Here is a 22,383-nt window from a genome sequence, read left to right as displayed (position 1 = left end):
AGTGCGCATGCGAGAGGCGTGGCCGCCTCCTAACCACGCCCCTGCGTGGACCGCCCAACCAATAGCAGAGCCAAGGCTGCCCCCCCACCCGCCCCCGGAATGGGGGATTCCAGTGCGCGCGTTCGAGGACGTTTCACACTCAGCTTCCCGCAAAATCACAAAAGGACAAGGGAGTGTGGAACGGGGGCGCAAGCCTCCATCTTCCTGATGAAAGAGAATTCACCAATTCCTAGTCAATGTGCCCCTGAACTTCTTGCCCCACACCCCTTCCCCTTGTGGCGGAATCATCTTCTTCCTGAGTGTTCTGCGTAAGTCACCCCTTCCCTTCCCTAGGTGTTTCAATGCGCGTGCACGAGCACACACGTGCACACACGCACGCGTACGTGTGTGTCTCCGAAAATAGTGTTTCTGACTGTTCTTTGTGTCCGGGTATTACAACGAATTGTATCACAGTCGATGTGCTATTCTGCCACTTCCGTATTTGCGCAACATTGTATCGCTGTCTGTTTTATCACATGTAGCCATAGCGACAGTGCTATCTTCTCCTCTGCTGCAGCCTATCCCATTGGGGAACCGCCCCTCAATTCACTCCTCCATTTTCTTGTCCTTGGATGCCTCCGTCGATACTTTCCACTTTAGAGCCCTTACAAGCAGTGGGGTTAGGAGTATCCACCCTAATGTCTGGCCTACGTGTAGCATGTTTCCCAGAGATTCAAGGAGTGCGATTTCTAGGTCTGGGCTAGGGGAGCACCCCAAATCCTTTCCAGCTGAGGACCCCGCCCACACTCTGACTTCTGATTGGCCCATATGCCCACCAGTACTCGGTACAATCAGATGGCTTGACGTTTCCATTTTAGTGAGTGCAAAATTACTTTTTTTTTTTTGCAGGGAAGGGGCGTGTTCTTTAGCACTTCTCCAATCACTAGTAAGGTAGGGCTTTGTTAGCGCTGATTGGCCATTTCCCTTTTCATTACTCATTTGTGTGGATGTCATCACCTTTTTACGGTTGGGTAAGGACGACTTTCTTGCAGTTTGGCGGAAACCCTCCATATAGTCCAGACGGCAGTCTTTAGGACAGCGTTCTCCTTTGTTTTTGGTGGCAATGAAATACACATAATGCAAATTTTATCATCTTAACCATTTTTACGTGTACAGTTCAGTGGCACTGAGTACACTCCCATTGTTGTACGATCACCCATCTTGGGAAATTTTTCATCTTTCCAAACGGAATCCCAGTTCCCGTTAAACACTAATTCTCCACTATTTCACTGCGCATAATGTCTTCAAGATTTATCCATCTCGTAGAATGTATCAGAATTTCCCTTCATTTTTAATTTTTTTCAATTACAGTTGACATTCAATATTACTTAATATTAATTTCAGGTGTACGGCTTAGTGGTAAGACATTTACATAAATTACGAAGTAACGCCCATCCCGATTAGTCTAGTACCCATGTGGCACTAGGGCAAATAATAAACCATGGTAGGTATATACCACTTTTTTTCTTTTTTGGCGGTGCTGAGGTTGTAGGAGCTCTCTATATGTCCAGGATTTTAATCATTTATCAGATTATTTCAAATCATTTTCTTCCATTCCACAGGTTGCCTGTTCTCTCTGCCTGTTGATTATTTCCTTTGGTGCACAACGATTTTAACCTTTTGTGGAGGGTAAGACTAAATTTTTTTATTTATGCTGTAAACAAGAATGCAACATAATTGTTTTTTTTGCAGTGTGAAAGCTCGCAATATCTTCTTACAAAGTAGAAGAATATACAATGCTCAATTCAATTAAGAACCTTCCAAGAAAGCATTTCAATAGAATGAGCGAATCAAAATGTTTGTTTCACTATAAGTATATTCGTTTAAAGTACACTTGAAATTTTAAGTGTGTGCAAATTCCGAGGTTTAAGAAATTTCAAAAGCCACAGATATGGCATCTAGGAAGCCGAAGGCTGTGAATTTTCCTTCTCACTTAATCCATGCTCAGTTTCGCATTCCTCACAGGTAAGCAGGTAGTGCCTGTTTTGCCCTGGACCGAAACCAGCCTCACGTAGCTGGTCATCAAGGGAATTGCATTTACTTGGGCATGCTTCTATGTATGATGCCTTTCCAAGATACCGGCAAGCGCAACTTTAGGCAGGAATCCAAATCTTGGGTTAGCTGCTAAGTATCAGTTCTGGAGGCTGAGGTCCAAGATCAGGGTTCCAGTGTGGTTGATGAGGGCCCTCTTGTGGGCTGCAGACTACTCGCCGTGGAAAGGCAACAGCTTTAAACTTTGATGTAGTCTCATTTATCTACGTTTTCTTTCTTGTCTCATGGATCATATTAAATAAAATTATGTTAACCAAAGTTCATAGAACTACTCCCCCCACCTCATATTTTCTTAGCATTGTTTTAAAATGTTGCTGTGCATTTTTAAGTCTTTGTTCGCGTAGAATGGATTTTTGTGTTTTCCGTCAGGGAGAGATCGTACTGCTTTTTCTTCCTCTTCAAAGCTGATTGGACCATCCTCCTTCATTGAATGGTGTACGCTTTCCCCACTGTCAGCTCTGCCAAGTTTCTGTGCGTCCCCGATTCTGCTTCTCTAGCCTCTTCCATCGGTCAGTTCGTTTATCCTGTGCCCCAACCACAGCCTGTCACAGGACGAACATGGTAACAGATATAAAACCGATGAATGGCCTTCATCAAAATGAACGTCTGTCTGCATTGAAAGACACTATCAAAGGGGAAACAAGGTATCCCACAGAATGGGAGAAAACATTGGCTAATCATGCGTGTAGTGAGAGTCCAGCACCCAGAAGATAGAAAAGCCCTTACGACTCCAACCAAATGATGCAAAGAAACCACCATAAACATCGGTAAATGATCCAAATGATTATTTCCCTGAGAAGATATCCAAGTGGCCCATAATCGCACGATTATATGCTCAGCATCACCAGTCATTGGGAAACGCAAATCAAAAGCCACAATAAAAGCTGTAACGCCTGCTAGGATGTCTTTCTCTGAAACTTAGAGAAAGGAAAAGCCCGGTTGTTGTTGGCAGTGCAGAGGAATGGGAAGTCATGTTGTGCATTGTTGGTGGGACTTTTGAATGGTACAGTGACTGTTGAAAAGGGTTGGGTAGCCCCTCAAAACCTTTAACATATAGAAAGTACGTGGCGCAGTAATTCCACCCCTCGGGGTGCACCCCACAAAGGAAAACAGAAGCGAAGCATGCGAAAACTCACAAACTTGCATGTCCATAGGAGCACTATTCAAACAGCCAAAGGTGGAAACACCCCAAATGCCCACAGGCTGAGGAATGGGTGAACACAGTGTAGGCTGTCCACCCAGTGGGTGTTATGCAGCCGTGAGCAGGAGAGTGACAAGGCGGACAGACTTGGAAGTTGTCATTTTACGTGAAAAAAAGCCCGACACCGAAGGCCACATGATGTGTGATTCGCTTTACAAAAGGGTCCAGAAAAAGCCCGCCCTTGAAGAGAGAACGTAGTGGATGCGGAGTGCCTGACTTCTTGCTGGGTGTAAGGTCTCCTTCAGGGCTTGGGAACGTGTTTTGTAAGAAAATGGAAGCGATGCCTTCGCAATACTGTCGATTTACTTAATGCCACTGAATGGGACACTTTAAAATGGTTGCTTTTATGATGCGAGAGTTCCGATTCAAAATAATTTTTTCACAACTACCTAAACAACTTTTGTAGACTCCTCTACTAAGCTATTTAATTGTTTGGGGAAACCTGAGCAATTAATTTTCTTGCTTTTATTCAAAATAATATTGAACCGATTATTGCTTACATATAAATGAGTTTCATGAAAACATTACTCTATATTTGAAAACAAACAAAAAAATGTGTGTGTGTGTACATGCGTGTGCGTGTGTGTGTGTGCGTGTGTGTGTGTGTACACATATATATATTTGGATGTATATTGATAGTGTGACACGGATTTTCATTTGTGCAAATCTGTTTAATGTCTGCCTGAATAGGAAAGAGCTGGACGTCCTCACTTGCTGCTTCATCTCCCCTCTTACGACCTGTCATTTCCACGGATCGGAACCAAGCGGTCAGGATCGCTGAGACTGGGTAAGGAAAGGGAGACCTCACTGGTCCCCCAACATGTTCTCAGGGACCCCCCGCCAGAGTTCCAGGAAAGACCATCGGGCACTGCTGAGATCCAGTGTTCTTTCTTAACGATTAATCGACCTTCTGAGAGCAGAGACACTCTTATTTGATTTGCCAAAAATGGAGGCGAGGGAACAGAGATGTTAGGGTACGACGCGAAAGTCACACAGCTGAGGAGAAGCAGAGTTGAGGCTCAATCCCACATCCATCTTTCCGAAAGCCTTTCTGATTTGAAAATATTGACCGCGAGTGCACCCCACTGTTTGCCCCCGCCCACACTGGATAGGTTCGTGAGGGCGGGATATCTGGAATTTCGCCCCCTTTCCTCCCCACTGCGAACCTGTGGAAAGCCCGCATTCAGGTTCTGCACAGTTCTCAAAAAGTCCAGCTTGCCCTTCTGCTGTGGGTTGTATGTGGAGTGGGGTGGGTTGACCTTGCTCTAGAATGTGGGTTCCAGGGCTGTGCTGGGTCTGTGTGAACCAGCACCCCACGAGAGCTGATCTGGGGCATCGGTGGCCAAATCGGCATCCGGCGACCTCATGTCAGTGGCTTGCGATCGGCCATGATGGGAGTACTTACGTCATGAAAGTAGGAAAAGGTTGGAACTCGGCCCTGCACCCTCCCCTCCTGAGGACTTGTTTCCAGCACGTCGCCGCCCAGGACGGAGCAAAGAAGGGTCGCCGGGAGCTCACTGACAAGAGGAAGAGCTGCATGTCAGGGCAGCTGTGTCCCAAACTGTGAGTGGCCAGGAGAGAGGCAGCGCGTTCCCTGCACCCGTGTCGGAGCGTGGGGGTCCCGCGTCTGAGCACGGTGTCAAGTGGCAGCGCAGGCAACAGTGCACAGTGAGCAATTTTCCAACGGGAGAGGCTCATCTCTGCTTTCCCGACGCCCCAGGACAGGGCCGTTTGAAGGAGCCATCTATCTTCTCGGGAATCACGCTTTCCTGACAACCACTCAATACGCATTTGCCCCAAGGGAACCCCAGGGTCCTCTGGTCTTGCCACAACCTGAGTTTCTGGTTTGCTTTGCTCTGGTATCCAAGCGCTTCATCTTTTCACATTTTCTCTCCAGGTCGTCCTGAATCCACGGAGACTCCCTGGATCCTGCCCGCACAAACGTCCCTGGCCTCATGTGAACCGGTAGGTAGAAAGGAGGTCCTTAACAGGACCTGGATCCTGAGTGTCTGTGTGTCTGTGTCTTCATGCGTGTGTGCGTGTGCGTGTGTGTGTGTGTACGTTGTGTGTGTATGTGGGTGCGTGCGTGCGTGTCTCAAGGTAGGACAGAAGCTGTTATCCTTTTACTTTATTTCCTCCAATACCCATTGGTGAGAACTCCCTTGCCCCCTCCCCATGCTTATTCCATGAGGACACGGCGTACGGGCTCTGATATTTTATTTATTTAATGATTTATTCATTCATTCGTTCACTCTTTCGCTCATCGGATTGGTGGTGTAATCGACTCAGAACCAGATCAATGGTCCGCATCTGAGGGTGTATTAGGACTTCCTGCTTTCCATAGAAAGCTGACATCAGGGGGAACGCTTTGATGACATTCTGGTTTCCATGACAACTGGGGTAAGCCATTTTTAACTGCCAGCGGAAACATTTAACAAGGATATTTACAGACTGGAGAGCTGGAGTAACTGGAGAAACATCGAGACTAGTCAGTGTCTGCTGTCAATGTGAGTTTTGTGCGTGCGTGTGTGTGTTGTCAGGGTGTGGTCTTCGGTCAGACCTTCGAAGCTCGAATCTCTCCCGTTTTATCAGAGAGAAGGGCAGTTGCTCGTGTTGTGGGCTGAGCTGACTGGATTACCTGGCACATACCCCAGCCTGCCTCAGGGTCCTAGGTGACACCTGTTGCGTGAGGGCATTGTCACCTGAGTCCTTGAAAGCAGAGGTCCCCAAGTATTTACATCGTACGCCTCTGCCTCACAGTGATTGTCGCACAAACCCTTAGAGATGTAAACTTACTCATGTACACCTGCTTATAGTAAAAAGTTCTCGTGTGTGTAACATGAGAGGAACATTTGAAGGCGGCCAGAGAGGTGAATGGGCAGGATTAGAAGCCCTAAAGTAACTTTGTGTAACCCGGGGGACGTTATGGTGCCCACGCCGAGTCGCTGACACACACAAGCTAAGAGGCATGCTCTTCTCTGCAAGTCAAATGTCCCACTGTCACAGTTAGGTAGATTGAAGTGGAATCAGTAAATGGCTCCTTCTTTAGCATATAAGCATAACTAAAACTTTCTTCTAGAAGGTTCTGCGTTGTTTGTTTGTGTGTCTGGAAGTGAATGGTGCTGATGTTACACTTTGCGTTTGTGTCCTTGTGTTTCTAGAGAAAACACAGCATTTCTAGGATGTATCGTCGCATTCTTTGCCACGGACGTGCCTTCAGAAGAAGCAGGTCCTAGGGACAGGTCCCCACGCCGCTCAGCTCCTGTCCTACATGCTGCTGAGAGCGGGCTCTGCCAACTCCCTTTCTCCTCTACCTTCTGACTGCGTGCGAGGGTCAGCCTGTGGGGTCTCTGGAGGGCGACAGGAGGTCCCAATGTGAGACAACTGGCTGTCCCTTCCTCTCCGTTCCTGCTCCTCTCCGGGCCACCCCAGTAACGGGCCTTCGCACAACACAGACAGGGATATGTGATTTCAGCAGAGCCCAGCACCAGCAGACTGGTGAACTCTTTCCCAAGAGACCGGGGTCCCGGATCAAGGGCTTGGGTGGTCCCCTCAGATCCTGGCCCTGTGGTGGGAGCCCATCACTTTTCCCATCATCACTGGGATGCATGGGTGCCTCCCCCAGCGCCCTTGAGCAACTTCATGGAGCTAGGTAGCCCCCTTTCCTTAGAAGTCTCAGCCCAAGTTCTGAGGCCTCCTGGTCCAAGGTCATGAGTTCTCGGAACCACCTTCTCCCTCCTTGTGTTTATTTCCAGAACTGCAGCTGCCCATGCTTCCTCCCAGGGCACACTTCTCAGTGCCTCTTTGCTCCCTCTTTGCCTTTTCTGGACTCCAAGTCACTCTCTTGAGCTCCCCTCTCCCTCATTAAAATATAAGCGAACCCTGCCCAATAGCCAGGTGGGTTTCCCTCTCTTTGCATTTAAGGTCCTGTCTTTCACTTTGGTTCCTAGGACTTTCACTAAAAGGCGTTGGACCCATCCCTGTGTGTGCTGTCATGTCTGTGTGAGCGTGTTTGTGTGCATGTGTGTGTGTGTGTGCGTGTGAATCATGCCTGTGGCTGCGCACGTCAGATAGACCACCTGAAATGTTTCTTTAGCGTGGACAGTCGTTGACTCTTGTTCCTTCACACATCCTGCAACCCCCACCCCCACCCCGCCTCTGCCTGGACTGCTGTAATCGACTATGTCCCGTGCGGTGAGGTACGTACATTTTACTAGTGAATATTTCCCTTGGTCGTATAAAACACGCCTCGAACGCCTCTCAGACATTTCCAATAGAGTCTCATTGCATTCCGTGCCGTGCTGTTTTGCCATTTTGCTACACCCGCTCTGCTGCTGTTCACTAACATCCCGCATTTCGTTTCCTATCCCCTTAGAATGCTTGTAAGGTCAGCTTTCGGCACATACGCACAAGGAACTGTGTTCTCCCTATAATATTTTACAACGCGATTGCAAAAGTAACGTCTGCCCTCACCACCCACTTCATCCCTGTTCCCTGTCTCTCTCGGATGGAACCGGTCGTGACGCTGACATTTGCAGTCGGCACGCTCCACTTTTTCCTTGCCTTTGCCGTCTCTCCTGTCCCAAGGTAAACTGGGAGGCAGCGCTCCCCGTGTGAGTGTGCGTTGGACCTCAAGCATGTAACCTGTACGCAAATGGTCCACAGTCAGAGTTCTCTCTGAATTTTCCCCGAGTCAGGACGTGAAGGTCTGCATCAGTCTCTGTGTCGAATACGTAACGTGCCCTTGTTGGTGTAGCCCGGGGTGGGTCGGTCCTTCCCCGTGGGCAGCAAGCCCCTGGCGAACGTCTAATGTTGTTGTGATGAGCTACAATGCACTGAATTGTCCTGGGAACAAGGGCACCTTTTTCCTCTTGTGCGGGACACAGGGGAACCGGAAGGTTCTGAGGGACAGGCCTCATTCTCTCTGTGGGATGCTGGTCACGATGCAGGTCTCGCCTGCAGTAAAGAGGAGGCTGCCCCTTACCTGTCAACCGTAATGCTGTGAGTGATTTCATCAGTGTTGTAGAGGACACTGGAGGTCTCCTTGTGGCCGTTGGCAGGAAACGGAGTGTTACCAGAGCGTCTGTGAAAAAAAAGTGGGCCTCCTGGAGGGGAGGCAACACCTGAGTTTGCAAAGGGAACGGGAGAGAACTCAGTCTCGTCTTAAAACAAGGCGCTCCTGAGAAGCTTTGGCCTTGTGCTGTTCTTCCCTCGAGCGCTCTTACTTCTCCCCTCTGAGTAGATGTCACGAGAGCGTGAGTTCCAGCGAGACTAGGTGCTGGGGCTGCCCGTTTGCTCAGGAAAAGCTGGGAGGCCGAGCTTGGTAATCGCAAGGCAGACGTGAGGTAGAGTCACGGCTGAGCGTGTGCAGGCGGGAAACAGCTCTCACTGTTTTTATGCCTTTGAGAAAGCTGAGGGCGGTTCATGATTTTTCGGTCTGTAACATTTCCCATTTAAATATCATGTACAGAACCCAGATCTGCAGGTAGGGGTGACCTCCATGAAATTATGAAACTAGTGAACCACATAGGAAAAAAGTATTCAAAGCTATTGGTTCTCACTCAATCATTCTGCAAAGGGGATTCAATCCCAATGGAATCCTAAAAGCTTTAAAACTTAAAAAAACTGTGGGTGAAAGTGTATTCCAAATTCATCCGGCAACAGACAGGTGCAAAAATAGACAAGAATGTATTTTCTTCATAACAGTAGTTTTACAAAGTGTGCCTTTATAAGAAAGGGAACTGCCAACTCATCCTTTTATGGACATCCATGTTTCGGGGACAGTTAGAATCACGAAAGCTACAGTTCAAAAGGAGCTCCACTAAAATCTGTAAGTGAATTATAATGCATTCCTGTACACTGTGTACAGAAAAGTAGAACCTATGACCGGGCATTTCTGGGTGGGAAGAGGGTCATTGAGAAAAGGTTGCATCTCCCGCATTCCACACGTCTCAATGTTCGCAGCCTACTGTAAGTTTTTGAATCTCAGACATCCCACCTTATCGAGAGATTACAGAAAATGGTGTGCGAAACAGGCATTCACATGAAACGGTGATCTACGATGCTCGTGAGTGAGGAAATACACTTGAGGTTGTACGTGCAGGCCTGTGCCCATGGACGCACAGGAAATGGGTGGGCGCCCGCTCCCCACCGTGCCGAGAGCGGGCCTCTGGAATGTGTTGTTCTGCGTACCTCTCTTGGCACATTTTCTGTCCTCCGCAAGCCCATTTGCTGTTATCTTAGAAGCACAAAACAACACACTATCATGACAGGCCCCAGGTTGCATCTCTCAGACACACACCCACGCCCCCACACAGACACACACCCCCACACAGACACACAGACACACACACCCCCACACAGACACACAGACACACACCCACACCCCCACACAGACACACACCCCCACACAGACACACACACACACACACACACACACGCTGGCGCGCGCTGCTACTGTAAAATAATCCATGTGACCAAGACAAACACGAGCCGTCATGAAAGCGGCAGTTCGCACTGTTGGGAAAGTGGAAGGGGCGGCATGAACTAAGGAGCTTAAGGTGGAAATGTTTCCGGTTGCGAAAGAAGGGAGAGGAGCCGCCTGACAGCTGCGTGGTAAGCGAGCTTTAACTACCGTTTCTGTTTCAGAGCGGCGTGCATTCCAGCCCCGGGGAAGGCAAAAGGGTGAATCGCTCCCCTCTTCTGGGGCTCGGTTTTCTAACTCTTTTGGCTTTTCCAGCTTGACATGAGAGATATGTGGGGCCTGGTGTCCACGTTCGACCCCTGGAGGGACGGTGCCCTTCGGAGGCACAGAGCAGGGTCAAAGGGCTGTCAGAGGAGCAGTTGGAGTTCGCAGATCGACAGATCCTGCTCACACAGACACAGCTCCCGAGATCCAGCTGGAGTTCGGTGACACTTGCCCATTTTCCCAAACATTGCACCTGCAACCATTTCTTCACGTTGCGCTGAGATTTATTTGGCTCCTCGCTCTCTGCGGCCACTACTTTACCCTGATGAGGTGCTGGCCGGGGGGACTGTGTCAGCCCCCGTAGAGGAATCGAGAGGTCTAAATCCCAGCCCATGTCCAGTGCCTGCAGCAGTGCCTGTGAAGGCGGTGACCGGTGACCATCGCGACGATCTTCGCGAAGGTTTGCAGTCTAAGCTCACGCTCTTGAACACGCCATTGCGCTGGCACCTGGCGTGAGTGGCTCCAACGTCCCCTCTGGCTTCCTTGGGTGCACAGGGGGGCACCTGCACTCGAGAGGGGAGGCACGAAAGCATTCCCCTCCGGTGAGCGCCGAGGGCCACAAGGGCCCGGCGAAGCCAAAACCACAAATGCGAGCCGGACATGACACCAGCTCCCCACACGGGTGCCTTCAGCGCGCAGGGGTAGCGCGTAGGGCTGGAGCGGGGTTCAGAGGCTTCCCCCCTCCTCCTCCGGTAACCGTGTGCTCTTTTCTCAAACGCTTTGCTTCCGTCTTGCCCCCTCCCCACACTCACCCCTCCAGTCGGACGCACTGTATTTCTTTGTTTCATGTCTCATCGGTTCTCGCTGACCACCGTTCCTGTACTTCCACGAAAGGAATTCTTCTTTCGGAGCTGATGGGTGGTCAGGGGGATGGGGAGACGGCACGTGGGACGCAGTCGGCGGCAATGTAGTGGCAGGTGGGGAGCCAGGGAGGAGGCGGGGCAATGAGGGGGGTCGTTTCATAAACCACGAAAGCGTCTAACCGATGTGCTGTGAACCTGAAATTAATCTGATAAGATTTAAACACTTCTAAGTGATTCCTTTTATCCTTTTTATTTTCTGTTAGTTTCAGGTATGCGACACAACGGTTAGTCGTTTGCACAATTCATAAGGTAATCGCCTCGACGCGTAGCCATCCGGCCACGCACACGGCCATCCCGATGCCGTCTACACTCCCCATGCCGTACTCCACGTCCCCGCGGCTGTTCCGTAACGACCCACGTGTACTTCTCGCTCCCTTCGCCTTCCAGAAAAGGAGTCTTTCTGATACTCTTCTTTTCCTTTTCCGTATGCCAGTATCCCACAGCATAGTCTGCGAAAACAGGAGCTCCAGCGGCCGAGGGACAGGTGCAGAAGGACAGGACACCGAAGCTGTAACGCCTTCGTGGGCATCGGCACGAGAGCCCGCCGGAGGCCTGCGTCGGGAAGACCTGCTGCCGCCGCGGGTCCCACGGCCAGAGCCCCGAAGCTCGGTTGAGGACCTCTCGACTCCCACGTGAAATCACAATGGACTCCGAGTACGTCCTGTGCAACTGGAGGGGCCGCTGCTGGCCAGCCAAGGTTTTGCCCAGATCCAGGACTTTATCCAAAGATAAGAGGAAAAAGGCACGCTCTCTGCAAGTGGAAATCCTCTCGGTAGCTAAAAAAGTGAGAGTGAAAAGAAGCACCATAAAGGTCCTCAACGAGGCTCAGATGGAATCCCTTGCCTCCTCGCTCGGGGCCCCGCCCAAGGCGAGGGCCCCGCCGGGAGAGGAAGTGGCCTACAGAAGCGCCCTCACGGCGGCACTGCAGATTCTGAAGGCGAGGGCAGACCTGGCTCAGGCCAGAGCATCGGGCGACCCAGAGGCCACTCCGCTGCCTCAGAAGGGACCGCGAAAGCGATCTCGCAGAAAGTCTCGAAAGCGCAGATGGACGTCACGGAGAAGACTCAGGAAGAAAGAAAAGCCCGGGCCGCTGTTGGTGCATTTGGCGAGCGAGGGTGCCCCGGACGGAGACGAAGCCCAGGCGCAGACGTCCGCCGCTCCGGTCCCAGGGGCGACGCCGGCCAGGTCCTCGCAGAGCTTCCGCCCGTGCCCCGGCGTCCCGTCGCTTTCGGCAGACGGCCGTGAGGAAGAGGGCTCGGGACAGAGGGCCGCCCCCAGAGCTGCGCTGCAGCCGTGCACGGTCAACGGGGAGGCTGCAGGTGCTAACGATGGGGGCGTCCTGCCCTCTCAGCCACCCGGCTTCATCGTCACCGTGCCCAGCGCTCCCAAAGGAGAGGTGCGTGGCAGCCGCACGGAGACCCTGGCCGTCTCCTCCGAGTGCCCTGCCGTCTCCGCGAACACCGAGGACCCTGGAGAGGGGACCGCCGGGGGGCCGGGCTCGCAAGACGCGGCACCAGCCTCCAGTGCCCCTGGCCTCAGGCGCTTGTCAGCCCGTCTGGCAGGCAAGAAAAGGAGGCAAGAGAGTCAGCCTGCGGCCGACCTCAAGGACATTCCCCACGAGGCGTCCAGCAAGAAGCGTGGCCCCAAGCGGGCGAGACGCGCACGAGGCCTGGCTTCCGCACAGCGCCCGGGCGCCATCGAAAGAGGAACGATCGTCTGGTTTAAATTTCAGAATCACCCGTTTTGGCCGGCGGTGGTCAAGAGCGTCAGCCACCCGGAGCAGATGGCGTGGGTGCTGCTGATCGAGGCCTTCATGCCCCGTGGGAGGAGAGGCATCCGAGTGCCCCTGCGCAGGTTGAAGCACCTGGACTGCAAAGAGAAGGAGAAGCTGGTGCGGCGAGCCGGCAGAGCGTACGAGCAGAGCGTGAAGTGGTGCTTGTCCGTGATTTCCCACTACAGAGAGGGGCTCAGTCGCGGCGCTTTCACGGGCTCCTTCCTGGACTACTACGCCGCCGACGTCAGCTACCCGGTGAGGAAGGCCATCCAGGAGGGCGACCTGGACCTCGACTTCCCGAGGGTGAACTACGCCGACCTGGAAGATTCCGAGGAGGAGGGCGCCCTGCTGGGGAAGGGGCCCCACAAGAAAATTCTCCCCGACCGGATGAAGGCCGCTCGGGACCGAGCCAACCGGAAGCTGGTGGACTTCATCGTGAAAACGAAGGGGGCCGACCACCATCTTCTGGACATCGTCAAAGGCAGGAAAGAGTCCAGGTGGCTGGCGTCGTTCCGCAAGTCGGAGAAGTACGTCATCTGCGTCGAAACGTACCTGGAGGACGAGGACCAGTTGGAAGTCGTGGTGAAACACTTACAGGAAATCTACAAAGAGGTGGACAAGAACAAGCTGGCCCTGACCAGGGACGACAAGGTGAGCTTCGTCCTGGAAGTCCTCCTGCCAGAAGCCATCATCTGCTCCATCGCCGCGCTCGAAGGGCTCGATTACAAGCAGGCGGAAGCGAAGTACCTGAAAGGGCCCCCTGTGCGTAAGCGGGAGAAGGAGCTGTTTGACAGAAACATCTTAAAGAAAGTGAGAAGGAGACCCACGGGCAGGGGCAGGGCTAAGTGACTGTGCCCCTGCGGCCACTCCTCGGGATGGAGGCGCGGCGCTGAGCCATCGACGAGACCCGCGGCCCACTTGAAACGTAGGGTCCCTCCATCCCCTGGGGCACAGAAAGACATCCCGCCAGTGCGGGACCTCGGGGCCCTGCCTAATTCCTCTCGGCTCCGCCTCCGGCATTTGCGGGTGGCACCGTCACCGCCTCCCTGTCCCAAACGCTTCGTGACGGGCTCGTGGAAATGCTGCGACAGTCGCACGCGCTGCCCTCTGCTCGCCCGGCGCGAACTGTCCAGAGAGCTTCGTGCCCGGCTTCAGACCGAGGGCGCTTCGCACTTCTGTACGCGGCGCGTGCTCCTTCCTGCGTGAACGAGCCCTGGCGTCAGGCATTAAGCGACAATCGGTTTCAAGCCTGAGGCCTGGCTCCCAGAAACATCGCACGGTGCTCGTCCTGCGATGTGTCCGCATAAACGACGGAATTTCTTCCCAAGACGATTCCGGAGTTTTCCCCGCTATTCTTACTCGTTTAAAGACACAAACGAACAGACAAAAACCAGCTCTGGGCGGTGACCCCAACGACAGCGCCGTTTTCTCTCCATCGTCATCGCCGTGGCACGGTTGTAGGGAAAGCGGTCTGAGAGCCAAACTGCGGGACGGTCCCTGCGTGGGCCCCACGTGGGTGAGTGAAAGCTCAGCGTGCAGTACACGCCGGCCGCCCCCGCGACGCTGTTGCCTCTTCGTTTCCATGAGATTCCATGATGGGAGCAGCTCTTCTCCGACGACCAGCGCTCTCCTGAAACAGGCAGGCGACCTTCCTCACCGACAGTGCCTGGGTCCTCTCCACGCAGCCCCCTGCGTCCACACGGAGACGAGCGCAGTCACGGCTCCGCCGGACCTAGCCCTGCTGCCCGACTGCGAGGAGCCCGTCTTGCTGCAAAAGGTGCAGAAAGGCAGACATTTTGCTGGGGACCGGTGTCCCCTTTGTCTCAAACCAAGAGGGCTCTGCCTTTTGACTCATGCATCGATTAGCTCCGTCAGCCTCCCCCAGGGCACATGCGCACTGGCCACCCGTGCCAGGCTGAGCAGGAGGGTGACCAGGATCCGGGCACTGGGAAGTGGGCTCCAGGAGTCTCCGGTTGCCTGGACGTGGCTGTTGCCAAAATGCAATGAAGTGTATCTAAGTAAATTCCGAAGCCCATGAAGGGTCATATTCACTTGGAGCTAGTTTGGTTTTTGTTTGTTTTTTGTTTGTTTGTTTTTTGTTTTTTTTTTGAGAAAAATTGTTAGAAATGTTAGTTTACTTTTAAAAGTTGATGAGAAAATAAACAGTAAAGGCTTGACGTGACCCCGAGTGCATTTTTATTCTCAGGGGAGGTGAGCGGTCACTCTCAGGCCCGTGCTGTGTGCTCGCGTGACCACGTGGTTGTTTTCCTTTGGTCAGATGTGCAAAAGTCAGCAGCGTTGATTCACCTTAAACCACTGTGTCTTTCACCTGGGACCTGTTTCATCCTCACTCTGTAGGACCCCATCGTTGCAATGTGTAAACTTCACACACACACACGCGTGTGTATATATAACATATATACATTTTGGAATTTCTGTGAGTTTTCTGGTCAACGTTTAAAGTTCATTATGAATTTCCTTCTCATTCTAAATGAATAGCCACCTTCATGCTCGTGCTTAGAATTTCAGACGCGGGCCTCCCAGACTCTATCGGCTGCAGCCCCAGCACGATCCTTTTGGGCACTGCCTGAAAGAGAGCCAGACTCCTGGGCACTCTGCCTGGGCCCGTCCACATGGCACCCTCGTGGCCACGGGAAGTCCGTGGAAACTCGGCCCCTGCAGGTCCTACGTGGGCCTCGTTCTCTGGAACGACACCCTTTAGTTCTGCCCCGACGCCGTGTCTCTTCGACCCGACTCCGGCTTTCTCACGTAGCCGTCTCCTTCTCTACATGCTAACGGTTTCTTCACTACCTCGCTCGCCCGCTCACTCACCCCGCCCACCCACCCATAGCATGTGAGTCAGCAGAGCAAGTGCAGTGTGGTTCAGGACTCTGCTCCGAGGATCAATTTCAGGTGCCGCAAAAGGAATCATGACTCTGTCCTCCAGGTGCCCTCATTTCTAAGATGACTCAGATGCACTATTTTATCTTCTTAGTGACACTTTTTATCGGCATCATAGACGATGGTCCGTGACACCGAAATGCCAGGTTTCCTCACATTCGTGAGACCGTGGGTGCCTGCTGGCTCGGGGCAATTGGAGAGGACCTGGTCCCTCCTGGGCTGTCATTCGTGACTGAGGCATTCACTGAAGGGAGGCCGACGCGCCTGGGGTGTACGTCTAGTGACTTCTTTGAATTGGGGTCACATTTGGGGTGTGGAGCTGGAGTTGTGGCTGGTCGTGTGAACTCTGAGATCCCTGCCAGCCCTACAAGTTGGTAAGGAGGCTCTCAGATGGACCAAGGCTGGCTGTCTATCACAGGCCTTGTACCCAGTGGGAAAGTCCAATCTGTCACCCACGCTCACCCACTGGATTAGGGAGGGCTCGTCTCCTCCAGTCATAAGGCAAATGGCTGAACATCAGATCCGACCTTAATTCTTGTTTGGCAAAGCTGCACCCAGACGGCATGCACAGCATTTACAGGTCTCTATATTCAGGTATGGATCTGACAAAGAAATAGTTGGATCTCTGAGATCTGGAAAGGTAATATGTATAATAATCTTATATACCTCAAATCCCCTGACCCTTCAAGCTGGCGTTAGCAATCCTTTTACCCTCGCTACTGGGAAGCAGATTCATCGTTCCTGGAGAACTGCAAAGACTTCTTCTAAAGCAGCTACGTGAACACGTGTTGCTTGTAACATTCCGCATCCATTCCTGCTCATTTTTATTGCTATTAGACTAATTACAAGGTAGATATAACTAGGTAAGATCACAACACAAGGAAGAAAATACCATTTTGTTTGGATGGGAAGTACCTTCTACTCAGAAGGAAACGTGGGAGCTAGTTAATACATACTTGCCAATGGATTTTGAGGATGTTTAATCAGTAAGAGAGGGGACAAAATGTAAGTTTGTATAGGAGAGAACTTATGGACATGAAAGCATAGAGCTGTGACTTAGGGTTCTACGTCCTAGCACTGGTCTAATATGCTGCTATGGTGGCACCTTTAAGCTTGGGCAACAGTCCACAATAGAGGAGATGGAGATGCAAGAATTTCTTTGACAATGTATCGAGGAATTGGTGAGAAGGCCCAGGCAAGTGGGTTGTTACAAATCATGTGTTTTGTGAAATCAGGAGTTCTCTCTCCGAACTCTGTTCTCTGGGAGGGGGACGAAAACACGACTTAAATGAAGATTGTGATGGCAAGAGAGGCACTGGCATCTGTGATAAATTCAGTGTTGGCTCTCTAATTAAAATAAATTCTAGTAAATAGTTGAAGAGAGGAAGGGTTAAAGGCAATCTTACATAACTTAAATCCGAATTCATAATTTAATGAGTTAATACTCAATATATTTTAAACAGTTAAATAGATATAACTATACATAAGAAGTTAGGTAAACATACTATATATAATTGAAATTAATAACTGAAGCCAGAAAGCAGAACTATTGTATGCTTCCAGTTATAATTTCTTATTTCTTAATGCATTAATACTCCAGATAATTACAGGTACCTAGGTCATCAGGTTTACTAGAGATAACTACTAGTAGTTTATTAGAGGTAACTACTGATATCTAGGACATAAGGTTGAATCCAGGATGTTGAAAAATGATTTTTTTCAAATCTAGGTTATTACTTGTTAGAATAAGGTATTAGTACTAGAGATAAATATTAATACCCATGAAAGTAGTCGTCAAAGATAACCACAGGTAATTGTTGAAGACAGATAGTAGAAAACATATTCTTATTAAATCTAACTTGTTATTTTATTGAAATAGTGTGTTAATACTAGATATAATTATTGGTACTACTAGATATTATTCTTTTCACCATTCTTTCTGGTTTTGAGTATTTATTTTTCATAAAATTATAGTATATCTCTGACTTGTACTTCCCCTCAATATTTTTAGGACTCCCAGTTCCTCTAAAAATTGTCCCCACTCTGTCTAGGAGCACCCCATTAATTTCTGGAAGTTAGTTCACAGGAAAGCCTTTCAGAGGAGAATCTGGCTCTCCTTCATTTACTTTCCCCATGCACAGAATCTCACCAGTGAGTGAGCAGAATCATTAGGCTATGATGTCTCCATTTCCAGGCTCTGCTATCTCTGCTATTCTAGAAGTCTCGGGGACCCATTCGGTGCTTGATTTTTGTCCTGGTATGATGGAAGGAACCATATCTTGGGAGGCATGTGCCCTGGTTCTAGTCTTAGCTCTGCTAATGGCCAGCCACATGACCACAGGTAAGTCACTGAAACTTGTTATTGGAAAGTGCTATGTAATGGCATTAAAGTCTGTGTCCAGGTCCACTGTCTGCGAACAGAAGCTCTTTACAACTTCTCAAACTGACTTGAAGAGAAGGAGGTTAAAGACCCAGATTCTGCTGCCAATCCTATCAAGCCTCCGGGTAGGAATCCCTGACCTTCTGTTACCCACTATCTGGGATCAAACGGCAACCCTTTAAACAAGGCTTTAGAGTTGGGATTTTAGGAAGTCTGGAAGGAGGCAAGCTTCCTAAATAGAGGTCATGCCTCTCACAGGGATGGGCACAGGCATTGAACAGCTGGGAATAAAGGGTTTTTGAGGAAAAGGGGCTATGAAAACCATTTTTTTCTAATTACGCACAATTCGCTCTGAAATGAAAGTTATAATAAGCTAAAAGGAAATGACAGAGCACCAAGGTAGAAACAAGGCTCCCTTCTCCCTCCACCCCCTGCTCTCCAAGAGCCCCGAGAACAGGAAGCAAATATATGATGTCTTTTCTGCCACACACAGCTTCTGCCAGATCCAGAGCACTATTATTTAATAGGACAATTTTCCTGGTATCTGCTTTAGGTGCTTACCCTCCTCCCACATTTTCACATGGGAAAAAAAACAAACCTACCCTCCACCCCCAGCAAGTCCTGAGAACATGGAAGCCAAAGAGGCTTCACCACCACCTCACCTCACCTTAGGAACTGGCCAAGTTCCGCACTATGACAGTGGGAGGGGCAAGAGTCCATGTGATGTATGTCTTATAACTGCTATTAATCATTTATTGAGAACCCGTGTCTCCTTCCATTTGTGTGTGGGGAGAGGAGTAGAGGGTGAGCTATCCAGGTTTCCCATTTCAATGTGCAATGTCAGAGCACTGACCTGAGCAAGACCCATCTACAAGCTCATAGGCTGCATCAGGGAGGGAGGGAGAAATGGGAATCAGTAGCAGATGTGGTGGTCTAAGCAGTCTGGTGTGGTAGATACTGGTAAATCCATTGATGTGGTAGACAGAATAATGCCTCCACCCACCCCGGGCTAATCCCTAATCCCCGAAAACTGTGTCTATTTTACCTTATATAGTAAAAGGGATTTTGCAGATGTAATTAAGTTAAGGACCTTGAGATTCAGAGCTGACCCTGGATTATCCTAGTGGATCTGATATAATAACAAGTGTCCTTAAAAGAGGAAGGCAGAGGTCAGAGTCAGACAGAGATTAGTAGACACTATGCTACAGCCTTGAATATGGAGGAAGGGGCCACTGGCCAAGGAATTCAGGTGGACTCTAGAAGCTAGAAAATGCAAGGGAAAGGATTCTCCACTAGAGTTTCCAGGAAGAGCATGGCCCTGTTAACACCTAAATTTTAGCCCAGTGAGACCCATCATATTTCTGACCTCCAGAACAGTAAGAGGATAAATTCGTGTTGTTAAAGCCATTCACTTTGTGGTAACTATGGAAGTGTTAAGAAACTCACGCAACTGGTAACTGGACAGTCTGGCTGATGGGAACGAGCTGTGATCTTGAGGCTTGAGTGTTGATAATGGATTTCCAGTGCCAGCAGAGGCTGGAGACATTAGGCTCAGTACAGAGGAGCCAGACTTGTAAGTGAAAGAAGGGAAACATGAGACCGATAGTCTAAGAGGCATAGAGATGTTCATTTGTGTTTCCCGTTATGTAGCTCTATGGAAAGAAGTCAGAGTTAGATACAACAGAACAGAAAGAAAATTTACTGGGGCAATTCCATCAGAAGCAGAAGAGAGAACATTATATATATTGTCTCCTATGTCATTGATATTTAAGGCTACACAGGGAATTGCCACAGTATCCTATGACGTGGCTTTCTCGATGCTATCTGTGAAGCAGAATTATCCTAGGAGGTAAACATCCACAGGTGAACCCTGCCCTGAAGATTCTGATTTGGTGCCTTTAGAGTGGGCCCAGGATTCTGCATTTTTATTAAGACTCCCCCGGTAACTCTGAAGCACATGGGTTGGTAAAGAGTACTATGTCATCCCTTAACAAATCCGATAGGTTAGAAGGCAAAGGAAGCTCCTGTTCTCCTTTCTGCTGTTCAGTACTATTTTGTCACTCTGAACATTCAAGTAACTTTGCAAGTTCTCAAATACTGGCATCAGTCCCATCTTCTCCCAGCTCCGAATTGTAGCCCAACAGATGTACCTTTTTTGGTAAAGTCCTTCAGGTATAGCTCTTGAGTTCTGACAACTGAAATCTAGCAGGGGGCCAAGGGGAAGCGTGAACTCAGACTGAAAAGCAGAACCACAGGTGACAAGGTGTCAGAGTGACAGTAAGATATAGACAAGACTGCCTTGGACATCAAGTAAAATAGGGGCAGAGGGGCCCAACACACACACACACACACACACACACACACACACACACACACACACGAGAGAAAGAACGTAATTTCAAAACATTTGAAAAGCTCTAGACTGGATGACCCCAAATAATGTTCCAAATCTCTCTCTCTCTCTCTCTCTCTCTCTCTCTCTCTCTCTCTCTCTCTCTCTCTCTCTCTCTTCTCTGCCTTCAGTTCTTACTGCACCTTACTGCCCCATCAGCATCACACTATCTGTCTTAAGCCCGACATTTTCATCACTCAAATGGCAGTCATTGCAGGCCTTTCCTAGGGACCCAGAAGCACAAACACATAATAACATATTAAGACCATCATGGCTTAAAAAATCCCAACTGTATTTTATATAGAGATTCAAACAATAATTTTAATACACAGCATTTATAGTTAAACCCATCTTTGACTTCAAAGCCCCAACCAGAGTTAACCCTCAATTCACTTATTTACAGGGGAGAAAGATATATTTGCAACGGTGTTTTATGACACAGTACTGAACACAACCTTAGGCAAAGAGGAAGACCCCAGAATTTACCGCCACCACATCTCAGGGTGGGAAGGGATGTTAAAGTTTAACCTGCAGCAACCCCCACATCTAGTGGCCCGATTGAGCATCTCCATTCATGCGTAGGTTCTCCCTCCAGTGTAAATACTCTTGTGCTGAATAAATATTCAGGATTCAGTGAAGGGATTATAATTAATTATAATTAATATTAATAAGACTTTTACCTAGTATGAATTTTCTGATGATGCATAAGGGGTGCACTCTGGCCGAAGGCTTTCTCACATTCCATACATTTATAGGGTTTCTCAGGTGTTCAATAAGGTGTGCACTTATGTTAAAGGCTTTTCCACATTCTATGCCTTCATAGGGCTTTTCCCCATGTGTGTTCTTTAATGCTGAATAAGCCCCGAGGGACCACTAAAGGCTTTTCCACATTCATCACATTTATTGGATCTCTCTCCAGTGTGGACCCTGTGATTCTGGGTCAAGAGCGTGCTGTGACTAAAGGCCTTTCCACACTCATGGCACTCAGAGGGTTTCTCTCCAGTGTGGATGTGTGGATGCTGGGTCAAGTGTGTCCTCTCATTGAAGGCCTTTCCACACTGACTGCATTAATACAGCTTCTCTCCAGTGTGAGTCCTCAGGGGCTTGATGAGGGAGGAGTTCCGGACAAAAGCTTTCTCACAGGTGTTACACTCACAGTGCTCATCTGTCTCCAGTGTGGATCCACTGGTGGTCGATAAGAGACGAACTCTAAGTAAATGCTTTCTCACATTCATTACACTCATCCAGCTTCTCTCCAGTGTGAATTTGAAGATGATCAGTCAGGTATATGCCCTGGATGAAGGATTTCCACATTCATTGCATCGGAAGGTCTTCTCTCCATTGTGAGCTGCCTGATGGTGAATGAGAGATGAACTCTGGTGGAAGGCTTTCTCACACTCACTACATTTAAAGAGTTTCTCTCCTGGATGAGATCCCTGATGCTTTGTAAGAGATGAGCTCTGGCTGAAGGTTTTACCACATTCCTGACACCTAAAAGGTTTCCTCCAGTGTGAATTCCCTGATGCTGGAACGGTGACCAAAGGGCTTTCCACATTCACTACACTGCCCAGGTTTCTTTTCCATGCCAAAGCCCTGCTGATTAATCAGGTCTAAATTTGGCATCGGGCTCCCTACATATGTCACAAATAAGGAGACTCACTCCTGCAGGAATTCTCTTTTGTGAAAAAAGGATTGAGTGCAAACTAAAACTTTCTTCAAAAGCATTGCATTCAGAGGCAGCACTCTCCCTGGCATATCTCTTTTGCAATACTGCTACCTGTCCTGACTGTCTAAGTGGCCCTCACATCCCCATGTTTCACACGACACAGAGTCCCAGCCACCATTCCCTGTCAGTCTTTCTGTTATCGCTCTCTGGAATGAGCCTTCTTCAGAAATGTCCTGCTAAAAGCCGATTCCTTAGTCTTGGGTCTGGTTCCCCAATCTGAAAGAAAATACAAAAGTGAGAGTTGGGCCAGGGACGTGTGATGGAAAATACTGCCTCTAAGATATATATAGCATCAACAATTCGTAGA

The 22,383-nt window shown here is 49.6% G+C and overlaps 1 protein-coding gene across 3 annotated transcripts; it reads left to right on the top strand.

The window, feature by feature from the left end:
- The first annotated feature begins 155 nt into the window (after positions 1-155).
- On the top strand, positions 156-13,751 carry LOC107509437 (PWWP domain-containing DNA repair factor 3B-like). Of its 3 annotated transcripts, XM_036226985.1 has the most exons (5): positions 156-308; positions 1,602-1,668; positions 3,983-4,079; positions 5,190-5,257; positions 11,337-13,751. In XM_036226985.1, the coding sequence occupies exon 5, from the start codon at positions 11,547-11,549 to the stop codon at positions 13,524-13,526; it is 1,980 nt and encodes a 659-aa protein (XP_036082878.1). In that variant the 5' UTR covers positions 156-308; positions 1,602-1,668; positions 3,983-4,079; positions 5,190-5,257; positions 11,337-11,546; the 3' UTR covers positions 13,527-13,751. The 3 variants fall into 3 exon arrangements, 2 of the variants coding, with proteins under 2 accessions (XP_036082878.1, XP_036082879.1); XM_036226986.1 differs by lacking the exons at positions 156-308; positions 1,602-1,668 and adding an exon at positions 3,444-3,521; XR_001596543.2 differs by lacking the exons at positions 5,190-5,257; positions 11,337-13,751 and having other exon boundaries at positions 3,983-4,247.
- Positions 13,752-22,383: the final 8,632 nt, after the last annotated feature.

Source organism: Rousettus aegyptiacus, unplaced genomic scaffold, assembly GCF_014176215.1.
Source record: "Rousettus aegyptiacus isolate mRouAeg1 unplaced genomic scaffold, mRouAeg1.p scaffold_m13_p_9, whole genome shotgun sequence".
Lineage (NCBI taxonomy): Eukaryota > Metazoa > Chordata > Mammalia > Chiroptera > Pteropodidae > Rousettus > Rousettus aegyptiacus.
Note: the sequence above shows the minus strand (reverse complement) of the source record. Positions and strands in the feature narration are given on the sequence as shown.

Excerpts from the sequence above, each read along its gene's own strand:
- LOC107509437 (XM_036226985.1), top strand. The coding sequence starts at position 11,547 with ATGGACTCCGAGTACGTCCTGTGCAACTGGAGGGGCCGCTGCTGGCCA.